Here is a 16,854-nt window from a genome sequence, read left to right as displayed (position 1 = left end):
GGGGGGGGGAGGGGAGATAGTTGTATTGACTTACTGTTAACCTTTCAGTGTATAGGTGGTATTTAACAAAATATAGTCTGAGTGTGAGACCTAGAGTCAAATCTGGCCTCAATATCTAATGGTTTTGTGAGTTGAAGTTTTCATGGTTTGGGGGCAAATTACTTATTTCAGTTTTACAGATGAGAGAATGAAAGTTTAGAGAGAGCAGCCTATATCATAGAGTTCTGAAGGTTAAATGTGATAAGGCATATAAAATGCTTGGCATATAACTAAAATTCCTAGCACATCCTAGTTCTTTGCACATAGACATATTTTATTGAGATGAATCATCAAAATTTTAACTGCCTTTTTTTTAACCTAATAAATCAAAGGTATCTTTCCATATACATGCTTCCACACATAGAGAGCCTCTCCCATTATCATCAAGATTTTAAAATGTAATTCTATAAAGACTTACTTATTTTACAGTTCTTTTGCTGTGTATGGTTTATTTTGCAGTTTGACTCCTTATTTTATTTATTTATTTTTTTAAAATATATTTTTATTGATTTCAGAGAGGAAGAGAGAGGGATAGAGAGATAGAAACATTAATGATGAGAGAGAATCATTGATCAGCTGCCTCCTGCATGCCCCCTACTGGATATCAAGCCCGAAACCCAGGCATGTGCCCTTGGCCAGAATTGAACCTGGGACCCTTCAGTCCGCAGGCCAACGCTCTATCCACTGAGCCAAACTGGCTAGGGCTTGACCCCTTATTTTAAAAATTGCAGCTACTCTCCCTGACCCTGTATTTTCCATTCCCCTTTTCTGCATTTTTAAGCATTTAGCACCTTGTTATATGTAATTCACTTATTTTGTTTGTTTCTGTTCTTCCTGCCTCCCCATTTTAAGATAAAAACTCCAGTGAGTGCAGAGATTTTTGTTTCCTTAGTTCATTGTGTGTTCCCAGAGCTCAGAACAATGCCTGGCACTTTGTGGGATTATTTGAATAATCAGTAGTGGGCACTCAGTATTTGTAGAATGGTTAAATGCTTTATTCATGGTGGAGGTGAAATTGAAGTATTTACAGAAAGTTAGGGTTCCTTAGTTGTTTGTAGTATGGCTGTTCATTGTAGGTATCGTAATGCAATTAAATTTATAGACAAGCTGGAATTTCTGAAATTTTTTCTGAATAATCCCCAAACAGGGATTATTTCATTATTAACTTAATTTTATGATATCCTTTATTGACTACTGCTGAATGAATACCAAGAAAGACTAATAAGTACAGGAAAAACCTTTTAGCTTGCTGTGACATTCTGGCCTTATTGACCCTTGTGAGAGAGCTAAGGTTTAAGAACTCTCTTGTTCTCTGACTTTAAGATTCATCCCAGGGACTTTGTGTTTTTAGGTACGTGTGTTTGGAAATAAGATATTGTGAGGAAGGGAGTTGGATGAAATTTGTTGCATGATTGCTTTGTTGAAATCAAAACTGTTGTTGAATGTTAATGAGCACCACAGCTTTGTGTGAAGGCTTTTAGATTTGAGTGATAATGGGACTTATTAGACAGAGTGTTAGATGTTCCAAGGTCTCCACATTTATTCATCCAACACTTAGGCCAACTTTCTGCTCTGCACTCTGCTAGACTCCCGAGGATACAAAGTCAAGTAGGATAGATTCAGTAATGAAGAGACGATAAAAATGTTTGTTTCACAGTACTTCTTCTAGGCTTGGGATCTCTCAAAAGGCAGGATAATTTATTTTTGGGGAGGTATTTTTGGCTTTGATTGAATTTAAATTGAAAGTGAGAATGATCCATTAACTATTGAAAAATGTATAATCACAGCATGATTTTAATATCAATTTGCTATTGAGTTACAGTTTGTATGTATTTTTTTAAGGAATTAGCATTTATTATATTTTATACTGTTTACATGTTCTATCCTTTTAACATAGTGCTTATCATAGTCCTGAGAAATAAGTATTGTTACAGTATCAGTATTTTACAAATAAGAAAGTTGAGTTTCAGAGAGGTTAAATAATTTGCTTAAGGTTCATAGCTTATTGTGAATTTTAAACGAGGTCTATTGATGCTAAAGTCCATAAACTTTTTGTGAAATTTCCCAAAGGAAGCTGATATTGTTTATTTATTTTCAATTTGTCTGTAGAGAATGTTAAGTAACAAGATGTACTGAGTTTGGAAGTTGTGCTGCAAAGTCCTCCTGCTTCCCCACAAGTTCAATCTTTGGCTTTTGAGCTAGAGTATTTCAAAATAAAAATACTCTTTTTTAAAATTAAAAATATAAAGTGCATTCATTATAAAAAGAAATATAAGATTAAAGAGAAGAGAAAAGAAAAAGAGAAAAAAGAAAGGTATGGGGAGATAGTTGTATTGACTTACTGTTAACCTTTCAGTGTATAGGTGGTATTTAACAAAATATAGTCTGAGTGTGAGACCTAGAGTCAAATCTGGCCTCAATATCTAATGGTTTTGTGAGTTGAAGTTTTCATGGTTTGGGGGCAAATTACTTATTTCAGTTTTACAGATGAGAGAATGAAAGTTTAGAGAGAGCAGCCTATATCATAGAGTTCTGAAGGTTAAATGTGATAAGGCATATAAAATGCTTGGCATATAACTAAAATTCCTAGCACATCCTAGTTCTTTGCACATAGACATATTTTATTGAGATGAATCATCAAAATTTTAACTGCCTTTTTTTTAACCTAATAAATCAAAGGTATCTTTCCATATACAACATTTAAAATCATCAGATAAGCAATCCACACAATGAAATGCTATAATATATTCAGCCATCTCCTTGGTAGACATTTGTTTCTAGTTTTCTGTTTTGCAATTATAGATAATGTGTCAATGAATATTGTAGCAGACTTTTAGGTATGTTTTTATCCCATCCGTTTAGAATTGGAGGTTGAGGAGTAGGTACACTTTTAAGATTTCTGCTGCATGTTTCTGTAGTGCCTTCTAGAGAGGTTATAACTATTTATCTAACAGTAATTTATATGGATCCTTTTTTCCCTGCATTCTTACTGAATTTGGCAGTTTTTAAACACCATTGCTGATTTAATCAGATTTAATTTACATTGCTTTGATTGCTAATAAGTTCGAAGTTTATTTTTCTGCATGTATATTGGTCTTTGTGTATTACACTGTTTTCCCATTAGTTTTCATGTCTTTCTTCCTATTTTGGTGCTTTGGTGGGTGTTTGACTTTTCCTTAGTGATGCAGAAAGAGCTCTTCATATGTAAATACTATGAACCCATTGTTGTATGTTGTATTCTCCCCAATTTGTCAACTTTTCGTGTAATTTTGCTTATGTTTATTTTTGGATGTATAGAAGTTTAAAATATTTATGTCAACATAACTGTTGGTTGATCTTGCTTTGGGGTCATGCTTAGAGAAGCTTGCCCCTTCCTCAAGCTCTATAAATTGGCAGTCCTTGAACTTTTGGTCTCAGGATCCCTTTTGAGGATCCCGAGGAGCTCTTTTTCATGTGAGGTTACATCTGTAGACATTTGCCACATTGGAAATTAAAACTGAGAAATGTATAAATACTAATTTATTAAGAAACAATAAGTCCTTTACATTTACCATAAGCATTTTTTAATGAAAAAATCTTATTTTCCCTAATAAAAGATTATTGAGAATTTTTATAATTTTGCAGATCTCTGGCTTAATAGGAGATAGCTGGATTCTCATATCTGCCTCTGCATTTAAACTCTTGCAATATTTATCAGAGGACATGTCGCTTCTGGAAAACTCTATTGTATGAAAAAGCAAATGTCATCTTATTATTGTTATGAAAATAGTTTTGGCCTCATGGGTCCCCTAAAAGGGTCTAGAGATTCAGATAACACTTTGAAATGGTTGATAAAGATATTCACTTAAATTCTCCTCTTGTATTTTTATGACTGAGTTCAAATCTGGAAAATGAATTTGAGATAAATTTTCATGTATTCCCTGCCCCCCATTATTAGCCAACATCTTTGGTTGAAAGATCCATTTTCATGTAAGTCATTGACTGGCTAAGATGAATCTGTAAACCTATTTACAGTCACTGGGTGAGCTTAACTCAAGTTCAGTTAAAGCAGTACTTCTTTTTTGGTATTTTCTCTTAGATTCCTAATGCATCCACCCCACTCCAGCTTCCAGTTTCACAACATATTGTCCTAAAAACAAAATATTTTTCATTCATGTTTGTTCTAAAAATACTGTTTTCTCACTGATTATGAAAGTGATGTGTGATCATTATAGAAAACTTAAAATACACGTAGAAACATAAGAAAAGAATATTTTGTCACTTTGAATATGCAGAGTACTGCTGATATGCTATTGCTGTACCAGGATGGTACTTAATTATTGAAAAATGCTGGCAAGATGAACTACACATAAATTCCTACTCTACTGTTAATAAATTGTACATCTTTTGAGGTGTTACTTAGCTTCTTGGAATCACTCATTCACCAGATTTATGTTTATTACTCTTTATATGTTCCTAGGTGCATTGGATAAAAAGAACAAGACACGGTTTCCTGTCACTAAGTTTGCAGGTTAATGAAGAAATATACATGTTATATGATAAGTATGATAGCCATAAGCAATTATAAATATTATGGGAAAGCCTAAACAAGCTAATGTTGAGAAATGATGAGGGAGTAAAGAGAAGGGAGGGGATTTGAAAATATTAATGTTTTACAACCTTACTTTAGTATTTGATGATTTATTTGGCTCTTTGGGTCAAGAAAAGGAAGGAGCCCTGGCCGGTTTGGCTCAGTGGATAGAGCGTCAGCCTGCGGACTGAGGGGTCCCCGATTTGATTCCAGTCAAGGGCATGTGCCTTGGCTGCGGGCGAATCCCCGGTGGGGGGTGTGCAGGAGGCGGCTGGTCGATGTTTCTCATTCATCGATGTTTCTGGCTCTCTATCGCTCTCCCTTCCTCTCTGTAGAGAGTCAATTGAATATATTAAAAAAAAAAAAAAAGGAAAGAAAAGAAAAAAGAAAAGGAAGGAGTCAGGCATGTCCCCCAGCTATTTGTCTTGAAAGACTGGATGGATAATGATTTTAGGATAATAAAATCATTCACCCAGTGGATAATAGGGAACATCCCCCACTGCTAACAAAATAAAACTCCCTGTACATGTACACTTTCCAACGCTCTATTCTTTGGCTTTCCAAGATCAGTTCAGTTGTGGCCATGTTGAGTTTGAGCAGCCTGAAGATGTGTGGGAGGCTTTGGAAAGTTGCCAGGGGAGTTGTGCGGGCAAGAGAGTTAGAGGTGTAGTATATAGCATGGTTGAATGGAGGTTAAGATAATCTTTTGAGGATTCTTAACAGAAGAGAAGGTGGCCAGGGACCATCCAACATTTGAGGGACAGGCAGAGGAAAATGAGTCCAGCAGAAAGTAGTAAGGTAGAGGGGAACAGGAGAGTGGCAATGTGGAAGACAACTAACTGACCAGAATTTAAAAGATGAAGAGGGTAGGGGGAAAAGGGACCTGAAATGTTAAATCCCAGCTTAAAAGGGCAAATAAGACCTGAAAACTGTTTATTAGATTTAGGAATAAGGAGACATTGATGACTTTAGCAAAAATAACTCAACTGGAAAGCTGGATACAGAAGCTATAGCAAAGAGGATAGAGGTAAGGAAGTGGAAGATAATGAGTGTCGGCTACTCTTTGAGAAGCTTGACTATTAAGTTGGGGTGTGCAAGTTAGAAGTGGACAGAAAACAGGGATTTGAGAATGTTTGTCTTCTAAGGAAGAAGAGAGAATAAGAGTTTGAACTGAGAGATGGGGAAATACTATCATCCTAAGCTTTCTAGAAAAATGATTTCAAACTTTTGTAGGAATTGTTCTAAAATCTATATTTTAGATAATGCTGAATATGATTTTTGATACCATTTTATGATACAGTGAGTTCTCACTTAATGTTGATAGGTTCTATAATTTTAAGCAAAATCCTGTATAAGAAAAGCAGTTTTACCATAGGACAATTGATATAAACAGCAGTTAAGTTCCTATAGCATCTCATTAATATTATAATGAAATGATGATATTAGTGGAGGAACTGCTGTACTTCAGTTGTCATGAATACCAGGTACTTTACTGTTCTGAAGGATATAGAAACAGTTGAGTTCGAAAATATAACAGCTTAGGACTATTTAATATGATAATGTAGTAGCTTTTTAATAATAAATGTCATCTTTCCTTGTGTGTGCATGCATCTCCCCTCCAATCTCCCCAACTCATTAATGTGGTTTGGTCCTAGTAGTAATACTACCTGTTCCTACAAATGTGCTGCACCTGCCCTGGTCTTTGTGACTCATTGTTTGAGCGTTGACCCATGAACCAGGAGGTCATGGTTCAATTCTTGTTGCCACCCATTAAGAGCAGTTTTATTAATAGTTCCTGCTTACATAAGGGTACTTCATTTATCAACTTCATTGACTGCGACAAAGTGCTTATGCCACTGGCAAAGGCTGGCTCAGCCAAGGGGCAAAAAAAAAAAAAAAAAAAAAGAAACTGTCAGATGTGCTGCACCTTAGTAACTGTGAACAGGGAGATCTATATCACCAAATTGTTAGACTTATGCTCGGAATGAGATTACTAATATTAATCAATACTGTAGATTGTAAGGAAGATCTGGGGGGTTGCTTCTATAAAGCTTGGTCTATAATATATATTTTTTCGATTGCTTTTTCACTTAAAGAATGCAGAGCTCTGTATAGTTAGATTGCTTTAGAATCCCAGTTTCAACAATTACTAATTGAACCTGAGTAAAATGACTTACTTTCAGAACTTGATTTTCTTCTGATGATAATAGTACTTACTTCACAGGGCCATTGTGGAGGTTAATGCATGAAAAACACAGCATGGCACAGAGTAGGTAGATTCAATACATGTTAGTTGTGAATAATTATTTTCTGTCTCCAGGGTTTTGATTTTCTAAGTTTAATGTTTCTAGAAGTCTTCCTGATTAGAGGAGTGTTACTGTTTTTGAAAAGGAAATAGATTAAAATAGTCATACTGTAGATTTTATGTGTCTGGGAGGACAGTGAGAATTTGCAGCATAAACAGGGTGGGACAAAAGTAGATTTACAGTTGTGAGTACACAGAGTTTATTCTTGTATTATTATTTATTGTATTATTTTCCATACAAACAACTGTAAACTTACCTTTGTCCCACCCTGTATAAATAAGGAGATTTATTTCCTGAGGTAGATTAGTTGGTTGTTATAGCTGTTTAGGAAAGGTTTTTCTTAGAGGTTTTAGAAAACACTATTTCTTGAGGTGGTTCTGTAATTCCTTTATATTTGAATTGAATGCTAAAACATTTAAAAAGGAGAGAGGGGTAAAAGATGAACTAGAATGATGGCATATGAAATTTTACTTGGAGAGAGAAAGAAAAAGAAAAGGAGGGTAGGAGTTGTAGACTAGCTATTTTAGGGCAGGAAATTAATGTAACATGGTGAGGTTCATGTATATTGCAGGCTTAGTATCAAAACGAGTGGGTAACCTGTAATTTAACCGAGGGCAGTACTTGGAGGGCAGGAAGTTAGGTTTTGTGCCATGGTCTGAGAAAGCCTATATTCACCTTTTTATATATGAGACTAGTGCTCTTAAAAGAGAGAGAGAATGCAGTTTTTCTAGAATATTTGTTAACCATAAATTTAGTCATTCTTTACTTCTTTCTATCAACTAAATTATGCTTTTCTTTGAAACATTTTAGAGTTTTATTGAATATCTCTATAATGTTTTATATAGTAAAACATTAATGGATGGAAAATCCTTTTTTGGTAGCTTTTGTGAATGTACCAATACATTTGTAAGATAGTCCTGGACATTGAACTTCTCTAACACCCACAGACCTCATTTACAAAGGAGAAGAGCATTTAGAATGTTTAAATATAATCAACTAAATTGTTTCCTTCTGAGAATTTCTCTGGATATGTTAAATGTGTTTAAAATTTAATGCTGTTAAACCCACACAGGAATTTTCACTTGTTTTAAATGCTTTAAAAACAGATTTTACTTTTTGATAACTGGTTTAGTAAAAAGATCATGTGAAACTCAGAAGTGATTTTAAAAATTAGTAAAGGTTTCATTGCCTTTTTAAAAAAAGTGACTCCTATTTATGTCTGCAGTCATGAGTACCTTGGTTCTTGTCTTGCATACAAAATTACCCTCTCAGCAACAGATAGAACTTGTTGATATTGGCAGCAATAGGTCAGTGACTTGACCATTAAAGCAGTGCTAGTTTTTCATTGAAGAGAGATCTCTGTTGTCTATTGAAATACGTTAGATGCCTGCCAATTGAGAAAACTAGTGTACTTTTTGTGGTAGATATTGAATTAGTATGGTTAGAATTTTTGACTTTTTGAAGTAATGTTTGATTGCTTTATATTAAAAAGTTGCTCTTATAGTCAAGTGCATCTGAAAATTAAGTCTCCATAGTAACACCTAGAAAATTTAGAAGTCCCTGGAGAATTTTCTTACCTAAAAGGAAAAAAACCTAATAATTCCAATTTCAGTTGTCATAAAAATACTTCCCCTCTATGTACAGTCAGTTGCTGTCATGTGATAGTTGTTTTCCAAAGGCCTTGTTATAAAATATTGCATTTATGTTTGTAATGGTTTTAAGTACTTTTAGTAAAAAGGGTGGTGGTGGCTTACCAATCACAGGGTATTTTAATAGTTAGGTTTTCTTTTTCTCTTTAGTTATGGTTGTATATCTGTATATAAAATGTAAACCACACTGAACAAATTAGTATTTGATGACTAGTTTTCATGCCAGATTAATGGCCCTTTTCTGTTATCACGACTATCATTAGTATGTTGGCTGTTGATATATATAACAAACCACTCCAAACTTCATTTGTTTGCTCCTGCTCTTGAGTCTTTAGATCAGCCTGGTACTAAAGCCATCTGGGCCAGGCTTAAGTGATTGTGTATGGGCTTGCTCATATTTCTCATGGCTTAGTTAGTAGATAGTCTAAGACTAGCTTATCTAGGGTGGTCTTACTCTCATGTCTGGGGGTTGGCTGGGTGTCAGCCAGATAACTGGGTGACTGGGCCACATGCCTCTATACAGCAGGCTGGTTTGAGCTTGTTCCACAGTGGCAGAGCATATTTCCAAGAGAAAGGTATGGAAGCATGCAGAAGTTCTTGAGGCCTAGGCTCAAAACTGGCAAACTGGCATTTTCAGTGCTTTCTGTTGGCCAAAGCATGTTATCAGTCCAGTTCAGATTCAAGAGGTGGGGAACGACTACAAAGTGACATCATGAAGGGTGTAAACGTATGGAGACCAGAAAAATTGAGGGAACTTGTGCTATTTCCCACTTTTAACATTGTGCTTTTTTTACATTACCCATTTATATGCTTTAAAAGACACAACCTTTATTAGTGATAAAGCACATATCCACTCCACTGAGTAGCTGTGCTTATACCTGCACCAGCTTTTATATTTCCTTCATAGTTACACCTTCCTTACGTGATGCAAATTGGGTTCCCTAATTAAACAGTTATGTCCGATTTAATTAAGAAACCAGGAAGAGATGTCTAAAAATACCTGTTATCTATTTGAATCTGGTTAAATTTTTCTGCCCTTTTTGAAAGTTTTAATAATCTGGTTTCTTACAGTCTATTCTGGTTTATTTCCCAGTGTTCTCTGGCTTCCCACTGATTTTCTTCCTGTCAGTTTTTTAAAAATTGAGATGAAATTGTGGTAACATTTAAACTGTATAATCCAGTGGCATGTTTACATTCACAATGTGCAGCCACCACCTTTATAAAGTTCCAAAACCTTTTCATCACCTCAAAAGAAAAACTGTACGCATCAGTTGTTACTCCTCATTCCCTCCTCCCACAAGTCCTTGGCAACTACCAATCCACTTGCTGCCCCTATGGATTTACGTATTCTAAGTTGTATATGTTTGTAACCACTGTGCTCCTGTTAATGTTCTTTATGCCTAGAGTATCCTAAGTCCTATTAGAACTTTTAAGTGTTTGGGCCACTAATTTCTTCTTCCTCACAAAGATTGTATCCTATAGTTTAATTTAGCTACAGTAACCCTTAGCACTCCACTCCACTGAAACTGTTCTTCTTGCTCTCAGATTATTTCCTCTCATTCTTTCCTGCAAGGAGGGGTGTGTGGTGGGGTGATGGGCTTTTGGTCACTAGGCTGGACTTTCTCTTAATGGATCATGGAATTGTTTGAGTTCACAGTTCTTGCATTCCTCTCTAAAACAGAAACTTTGGGAATTTGGTTCAGTGGGAAAAGGAAGCACTAAATAGTTAAATATAGGGTATATTTTTTAAATACGTTTTATTGATTTTAGAGAGAGAGGAAGGGAGAGGGAGAGAAAGATATAGAAATATCAGTGAGAGAGAGAAAAACATCCATCAGCTGCCTCCTACACGCCCCCTACGGGAGATTGAGCCCAAAAGCCTACCATGTGCCCTTCCTGGGATTCAAACTGGTGACCTCTTGGTACATGGGATGATGTTCAAGCAACTGAGCCACACCAGCTGGGCTATTGGGTATTTTAAAAAAGACATATGTATTCCGTTTTATATTTATTATGTATGATTAGTTATGCAACTTCTTTTTAGAACCATTCTGTTTTTATCTTTTATTGACAGTAGAGGCTAATAGTTTGTTTTTCTTTCACCCTAAATTGTGTGTATACCGTAGGTGCTTATTAAATGATTGACTTTAAGAGTAGAACTGTAGGGTAATAGAGGTAAATGTATTACAATTGTGAAGTTAAGTATCCTATATAATAAAAGGCTAATAAGCAAATTTTTCCCTCTACCAGGAGTTCGACCAGGGGGCAGGGCCAGCTGACCAACCGCCTGTGGCCTCTCTCCTAGGCCGGCTTGGCCCCTGATTGGCCCCCTTACCCGGATTGGGGGCGGAGCCGGCCCACCAACTGCCTGGGGCCCCTACCCCTGGCTGGCCCCACCCCCAATTGGCCTCTTCCACCCCTACCAGGGGTGGGGCCAGCCTGCCAACCTCCTGTGTCCCCTCCCCCCAGCTGGCCTGGCCCCACCGGCCCCCATCAGGGCAGGCTGGCTGACCCCACCCATGCACGAATATGTGCACCGGTCCTCTAGTATATAATGAAACAGAAAGATCATGTATTTAGTTCTAGAAGGTGTAATTTTATTTAGCTATGAGGATTTAGTCCCTAAACCTGGGAGTATATTAATAATTGTGGTAATCAAGAGAAAATCATCATTGGAACTGGGTAGGGTAGTCTCTTAAAAAAAATTTTTTTTTATTGATTTTCACAGAGGAAGGGAGAGGGTGAGAGACAGAAATTATCAGTGATGAGAGAGAGAATCATTGACCAGCTGTCTCCTGCACGCCCCACATTAGGTATCGAGCCTGCAACTGGGCATGTGCCCCAGCCAGGAATTGAACCTTGACCTCCTGTTTTATAGGTTGACGCTCAACTACTGAGCACACACCAGCCAGGCATTGGGGGGTAGTCTTTTATTTTTTTTAATTTTTGCTGCTTTTATTTTTTCAATTAAACTTTCAATATTATTTTGCATTGATTTCAGTATGGCATAGTGGCTAGACAATTATATACTTTACAAAATGTTTGCCCTGATGTTTCCAGTACCAACCTGGCACCATTCATAGTTATCAAAGTATTATTGACTAGTAGAGAGGCCTGATGCATGAAATTCATGCAAGAGCAGGCCTTCCTTCCCCTGGCTGCCGGCACTGCTTCCCTCTAGCACCTGGGACCCAGGCTTCCCTCCAGCTGCCAGCAGGCACCTGGGACCAGGGCTTCCCTTGCAGCCCTGGCTTCATCCAGAAGGTCGTCTGGAAGGACGTCTGGTCTTATTAGCATATTACACTTTTATTATTATAGATATACTGTACTCTACATCCCTATGACTGTTTTGTAACTGCCACTTTGTAGTTCTTAATCTCTTCACCTTGTTCACCCAGTCCCCCAAGCCCTCTCCCCTTTGGCAACCACCAATCCATGAGTCTGTTTCAGTTTTGTTTGTTAATTTATTTTGTTCTTTAGATTCTATTGTATTTGTCTTTCTCTGACTAACATAATACTCTGTAGGTTCTTTCATGCTATTGCAAAAGGTAAGATTTCTTTTTTTTTTTTGTGGCTGAGTAATATTTCATCATATATATATGTACCAGAACTTTTTTTATCTACTTGTTTATTGATGGACACTTGGGTTGCTTCTATAGGTTGGCTATTGTATATAAAACACTGCAATGAACATTGGGGTGCAGGGGTCAGTCTTTTAGCCAGCTTAAAAAACACTTAGAATTAGTATAATTTATATACAGCAGATTGCATAAAGCCTAAATCTAAAACTCAATGAATACACACTACCACTCAGATCAAGCTAAGAATAGAATATTTTTGTCATCATTTCAGAAGGCTCTCTTGTGGCTCCTCCCAGTCAATAAATAACCCTACCCCTCATCTTGCTTTATTTTTTAAAATTGCATTTATTACTATGTGGCATGTATTAGTTTGTCTTCCCTACTAGAATGTAAACTTCATGAGAACAGGGACTTGGTTTTGCTCACTATTCTGTTCCATTGTTCAGCATACTACCTGACATACAGTAAATGCTCAACAACTATTTGAAACTATAAATTGAAAAAAACTTGATTGTCTATTACACCCAATGTTATATGGTGCAAGGTGCTCTCTTATGTACTAGATGCTGAGGGTAGGTGATAATTTTTATTTTTCTAGAATGAGACTTTTGACATTCAGCATGATACTTAAATCAATTAAGACATGGAAATTGAACCTTGCTGGCATTGGATTTAGTATGTGCTGGTCTTTGCTCACGTGAATGTTAGGAAATATGGGAAATTTGCTACCAGTAAGAGATAATGGCATCTTATCTATTGGATTGCCTTCTTGAGTGTATTTGATTTCTTACAGTTATCTCAGATTCTTAACTTACACGTTTGCTGATCTTTTTGAATACCTGAAACAGCTGCAAAAGACTAAATGCTCTTGTGGGGATAGAACTGTGATAGAAAAAGCATTGGTTTATTCTATCAGGTAAGACAGTTTAGCTGTCGTTTGTATCACCTTAGTTAAAACAATGAAAGTTGTTTCTATCTTGATTAGGTTTAAGATAAGTAAAGGATTTTATGCTTTAGAAATTATTTTAGTTCAAACTTATATTCCTATAGTTGAGAAAGAAATTTTGAGTCAAAAGTGACCTTAGTATTTGGTTCGTGCTCTTATCTGTCAAGTTGGCAAGTTTAACCATCTCATTTTACATTCGAGGAAACTGGGGCACAAAGAAGTTATGCTAGTTTAGCACAAAGCAGAGATCAGACCAGTCTGTTTAACTCACAAGTTCCTGGCTCTTTTGCATCATGTTGACTGACAGTAGAATCACTTGGGAACTTTTATAAATATATACTTGTTAGGGGCCTACTCCTAAATGTTTTTTGATTTTTAAAAAAATATATTTTATTGATTTTTTATGGAGAGGAAGGAAGAGGGATAGAGAGTTAGCATCATCGATGAGAGAGAAACATCGATCAGCTGCCTCCTGCACACCTCCCACCGGGGATGTGCCCGCAACCAAGGATGTGCCCTTGACCAGAATCGAACCTGGGACCCTTCAATCTGTAGGCCAACGCTCTATCCACTGAGCCAAACTGACTAGGGCCCAAATGTTTTTATTTGTATTAGATTTGGGATAGGGACGAGGCATGTATAATGACAAAGGCAAAGCAGAATAAAAACTCAAACCATTCTGTTTCCTCATATTTTTAATAATGAATACATTTTTCCAAGTAAGCACACTCAATTGGCTTAGAATCATTGTGCTGTAATGCCTTTCTTTTTTATTTAATGCATTTATTTCTTAGAACAGTTTCAGGGTTACAGAAAAATTGAACAGAAAGTACTGAGAATTTTCACATACTCCCTTTTGCATTGTGTGGTACATTGGTTAAAATTGATACATATTCATTAAAGTCCCTCCTTTGTTATTCATAATTGATATTAAGGCCCACTCTTTGTGTTGGATAGTTTTGTGGTTTTTTTGATAAATGTATAATGTTATGTATCCATCATCATAATAGCATACAGAATAGTTTCACTGCCTTAAAAATTATCTGTGTTCCACCTGTTCATTCCTACTACCCTCCTATCACTGGCAACCACAAATATTTTTATTACATATCTCTATAGTTTTGTCTTTTTCCAGAGTGTCGTATAATTGGAATTATGCAGTTTGTAAAGCTATGACATGCACTGGCCATTTACAGAGAAACGGCGCTGTGGACCTGGTGCCCACAAAGCAGCACTCGGCTCCCCCCAGGTGGGACACAGGCCCCACCACCACCCTGGAGTGACAGCCCACCAAATCGCAGCTGACGCTGCCGAGATCCCATGGTGCAAAATGCAGCCCATAGCCTAGCCCAGCCCGGAAATGGTGGCTGTGGGTGCCCGTAGCAATCAATTCCTGGCTTCCTCTCCTTAGCTACTAGCCTCCTTGGAGTTTCTTCAGCCCAGGAACACAGCTTGCTTATAGCCAGGTGGGAACATTTTACAATTTAACCAAATGTCTGTGAAGTATTTTCCCCGTGCCTCATCTCATTTGATCTTCACAGAAGTCCTGGAGTAGGTAGATAGGAGACTCGTGGAATTCTATTTTCTTTTCATTAGCTGGAAAATGGAGATTTAGAAAGCTTAGAAACTTGACCCAACTGAAAAGAAGTAAGAAATGGTGGACCTTGAAAATGACTTCAGGTTTTGTCACTGTGCAGAGTATAGTCAAACACTGCTAGAGTTAAATATTTTACCGTTTGTTCTTCCTGCATGATCTACAATAATAATTTGCTTCATGTTGATATTTACTGCTGTGTTGCTGACAATTACCTGAAAGAGAAGTTGGGGTGCTTCACTGGGCTGGAAGAAAGTTTAGCTACATCAGAAAGCAGGTCTAATTAAGCAAGTTTATTCTATACTAGTGGCCTGGTGCATGAAATTCGTGCATGGAGGGGGCGGTTCCCTCAGCCCAGCCTGATTACCCGTAACCCCTCTGCCTGCCTGCCTGATTGTCCCTAACTGCCGGCCTGACCTCTCCCCCAACTGCCCTCCCCTGCAGGCCTGATCTTGCCCCCAACTGCCCTCCCCTGCCAGCCAATTTGGTTCTGATTGGTCGGTTTCTATGCCAGTCAGTGTCAAAAGCTCTGTCTCCTTAGCAACCATTGGCTCCTCACAGTTCCCTGTAAATGTTGGAGATTAAACCCTTATCAGAGATAACATTGGCAAATATGTTCTCCCATGCAGTGGGCTTTCTTGTTGTTTTGTTGATGGTTTCTTTTGCTGTGCAGAAGCTTTTTAAGCTATAGACTTTTTCTGGACCTTCTCTCCCTTACCTTGCCAACCCCTCCATAGCTACCTATGGCATTTCATGTTTTGCTTTTTACCATATTGAGGAGTATCATAGAGAATTCCCAGCATTTTGTCCACCATTTTTCTTCAGAATTGCTTTTGGAAGTGTTAGTAGTTATGCCATGCTGCTATGGCTTCAACATTTAAAAAATTTCCCCCTTGACTTCCCTCTTTCATAGTTTATAGCAAAAACTGTTCTGTTCATTGTTTGGTTGCTAATGCTGAGTTTTTGGTAACTAAAAAACAATTATCCTTTTCTTTGTTAGTTCCTAGGGGAGAAATAGTGGTGATACTGATTCATTTCACTTTCTCAGCCTAGAAGATAAAAAATTTTTCTTGCTCCCCTCATGTTCTCCTCTCCCTTACAACAGTCATTTAAAAGAGGATATTGGAGGTTTGGGAAGGGGAAGAGAGAAAAAGGATGACAGAGGTGTGTGTGTGTGTGTGTGTGTGTGTGTGTGTGTGTGTGTCTAAAGTCATGTTATTTTAGGGTGTACTGAATAACTTCATCTCACAGAGCTAGGAAACAAGAATATCCAGGGGCTGTATGATGGTCAGGTTATATTTCTAATTATGTTGATGGTGAAGCAGAACTAGGTGTTAGACCAGTGGAATCAGACTGGACCTTGGTTCAGCAACCTTGGTACTTGAGTTCTGGCTAAGAAAGAATTCAGAGCCAAGACTCAAACTATAAGAGAAAGTTTACTTAGAAAGTCAGAGATGTAGGAAAAGTAAGCGGTAGAAGCAATTGGTTCTCTCAGGAAACAAGTTGCAGAAGCAAAAGTTGGAGCTTAGGAAAAGAAAGAGACAAAGAAACTGAGCCTGGAGGAAAGGGGCAGGGAAAGGTGTGGGCGTGTTCTACAGAGCCAGTAAAGGAAGGTACAATTTTTAATGAAAACAATATACGTGCCCTGCCAGTGTTGCTCAGTGGTTGAGTGTCGACCCATGAACCAGGAGGTCATGGTTCGATTCCCAGGGCACACGCCTGCCTGGGCTTTGGGCTTGATCCCCAGTAAGGGACATGCAGGAGGCAGCCGATTCTCTGTCATCATTGATGTTTTTATCTCTCCCTCTCCCTTCCTCTCTCTGAAATAAATAAAAACATTAAAAAAATACAACATAGGTGTTTTATTTCCACTGATAGCCATTGTTTTTCTTAATATAACATGACTAGTGGCCCGCTGCACGAAATTCGTGCATGGGTGGGGGTGCCCCTCAGCCCGGCCTGCACCCTCTTGCAATCCGGGACTGCTGGCTCCTAACCACTCACCTACCTGCCTGCCTGTCTGATTGCCCCTAACCATTCTGCCTGCCGGCCTGCTCGTCCCCAACAGACCCCCTGCTGGCCTGCTCACTCCAAATTGACCCCCCCCCACCACCGCTGTCCTGATCACCTCCAACTGACCCCCACTGATGGCCTGCTCACCCCCAACTG

General features: G+C 37.8%; 1 protein-coding gene across 11 annotated transcripts in view; it reads left to right on the top strand.

The window, feature by feature from the left end:
• The window catches only part of GSK3B (glycogen synthase kinase 3 beta), a 180,724-nt gene that overhangs the window by 21,515 nt on the left and 142,355 nt on the right, over positions 1-16,854 (top strand). For 6 of the 11 annotated variants that reach the window (XM_005875345.2, XM_014546980.1, XM_005875348.2 and 3 more), the window contains exon 2: positions 4,499-4,549. The exons of 4 other annotated variants lie outside the window; for them this stretch is intronic. In XM_005875345.2, coding sequence (XP_005875407.1) covers positions 4,499-4,549 — 51 coding nt within the window. Of the gene's footprint in view, positions 1-4,498; positions 4,582-16,854 lie in introns of those variants that run through there. One more of the 11 variants, XM_014546984.1, reaches the window with a different exon arrangement.

This window comes from Myotis brandtii, unplaced genomic scaffold (assembly GCF_000412655.1).
Source record: "Myotis brandtii unplaced genomic scaffold, ASM41265v1 scaffold46, whole genome shotgun sequence".
NCBI classification, from domain to species: Eukaryota; Metazoa; Chordata; class Mammalia; order Chiroptera; family Vespertilionidae; genus Myotis; species Myotis brandtii.
This window is presented reverse-complemented; position numbering and strand designations above follow the sequence as displayed.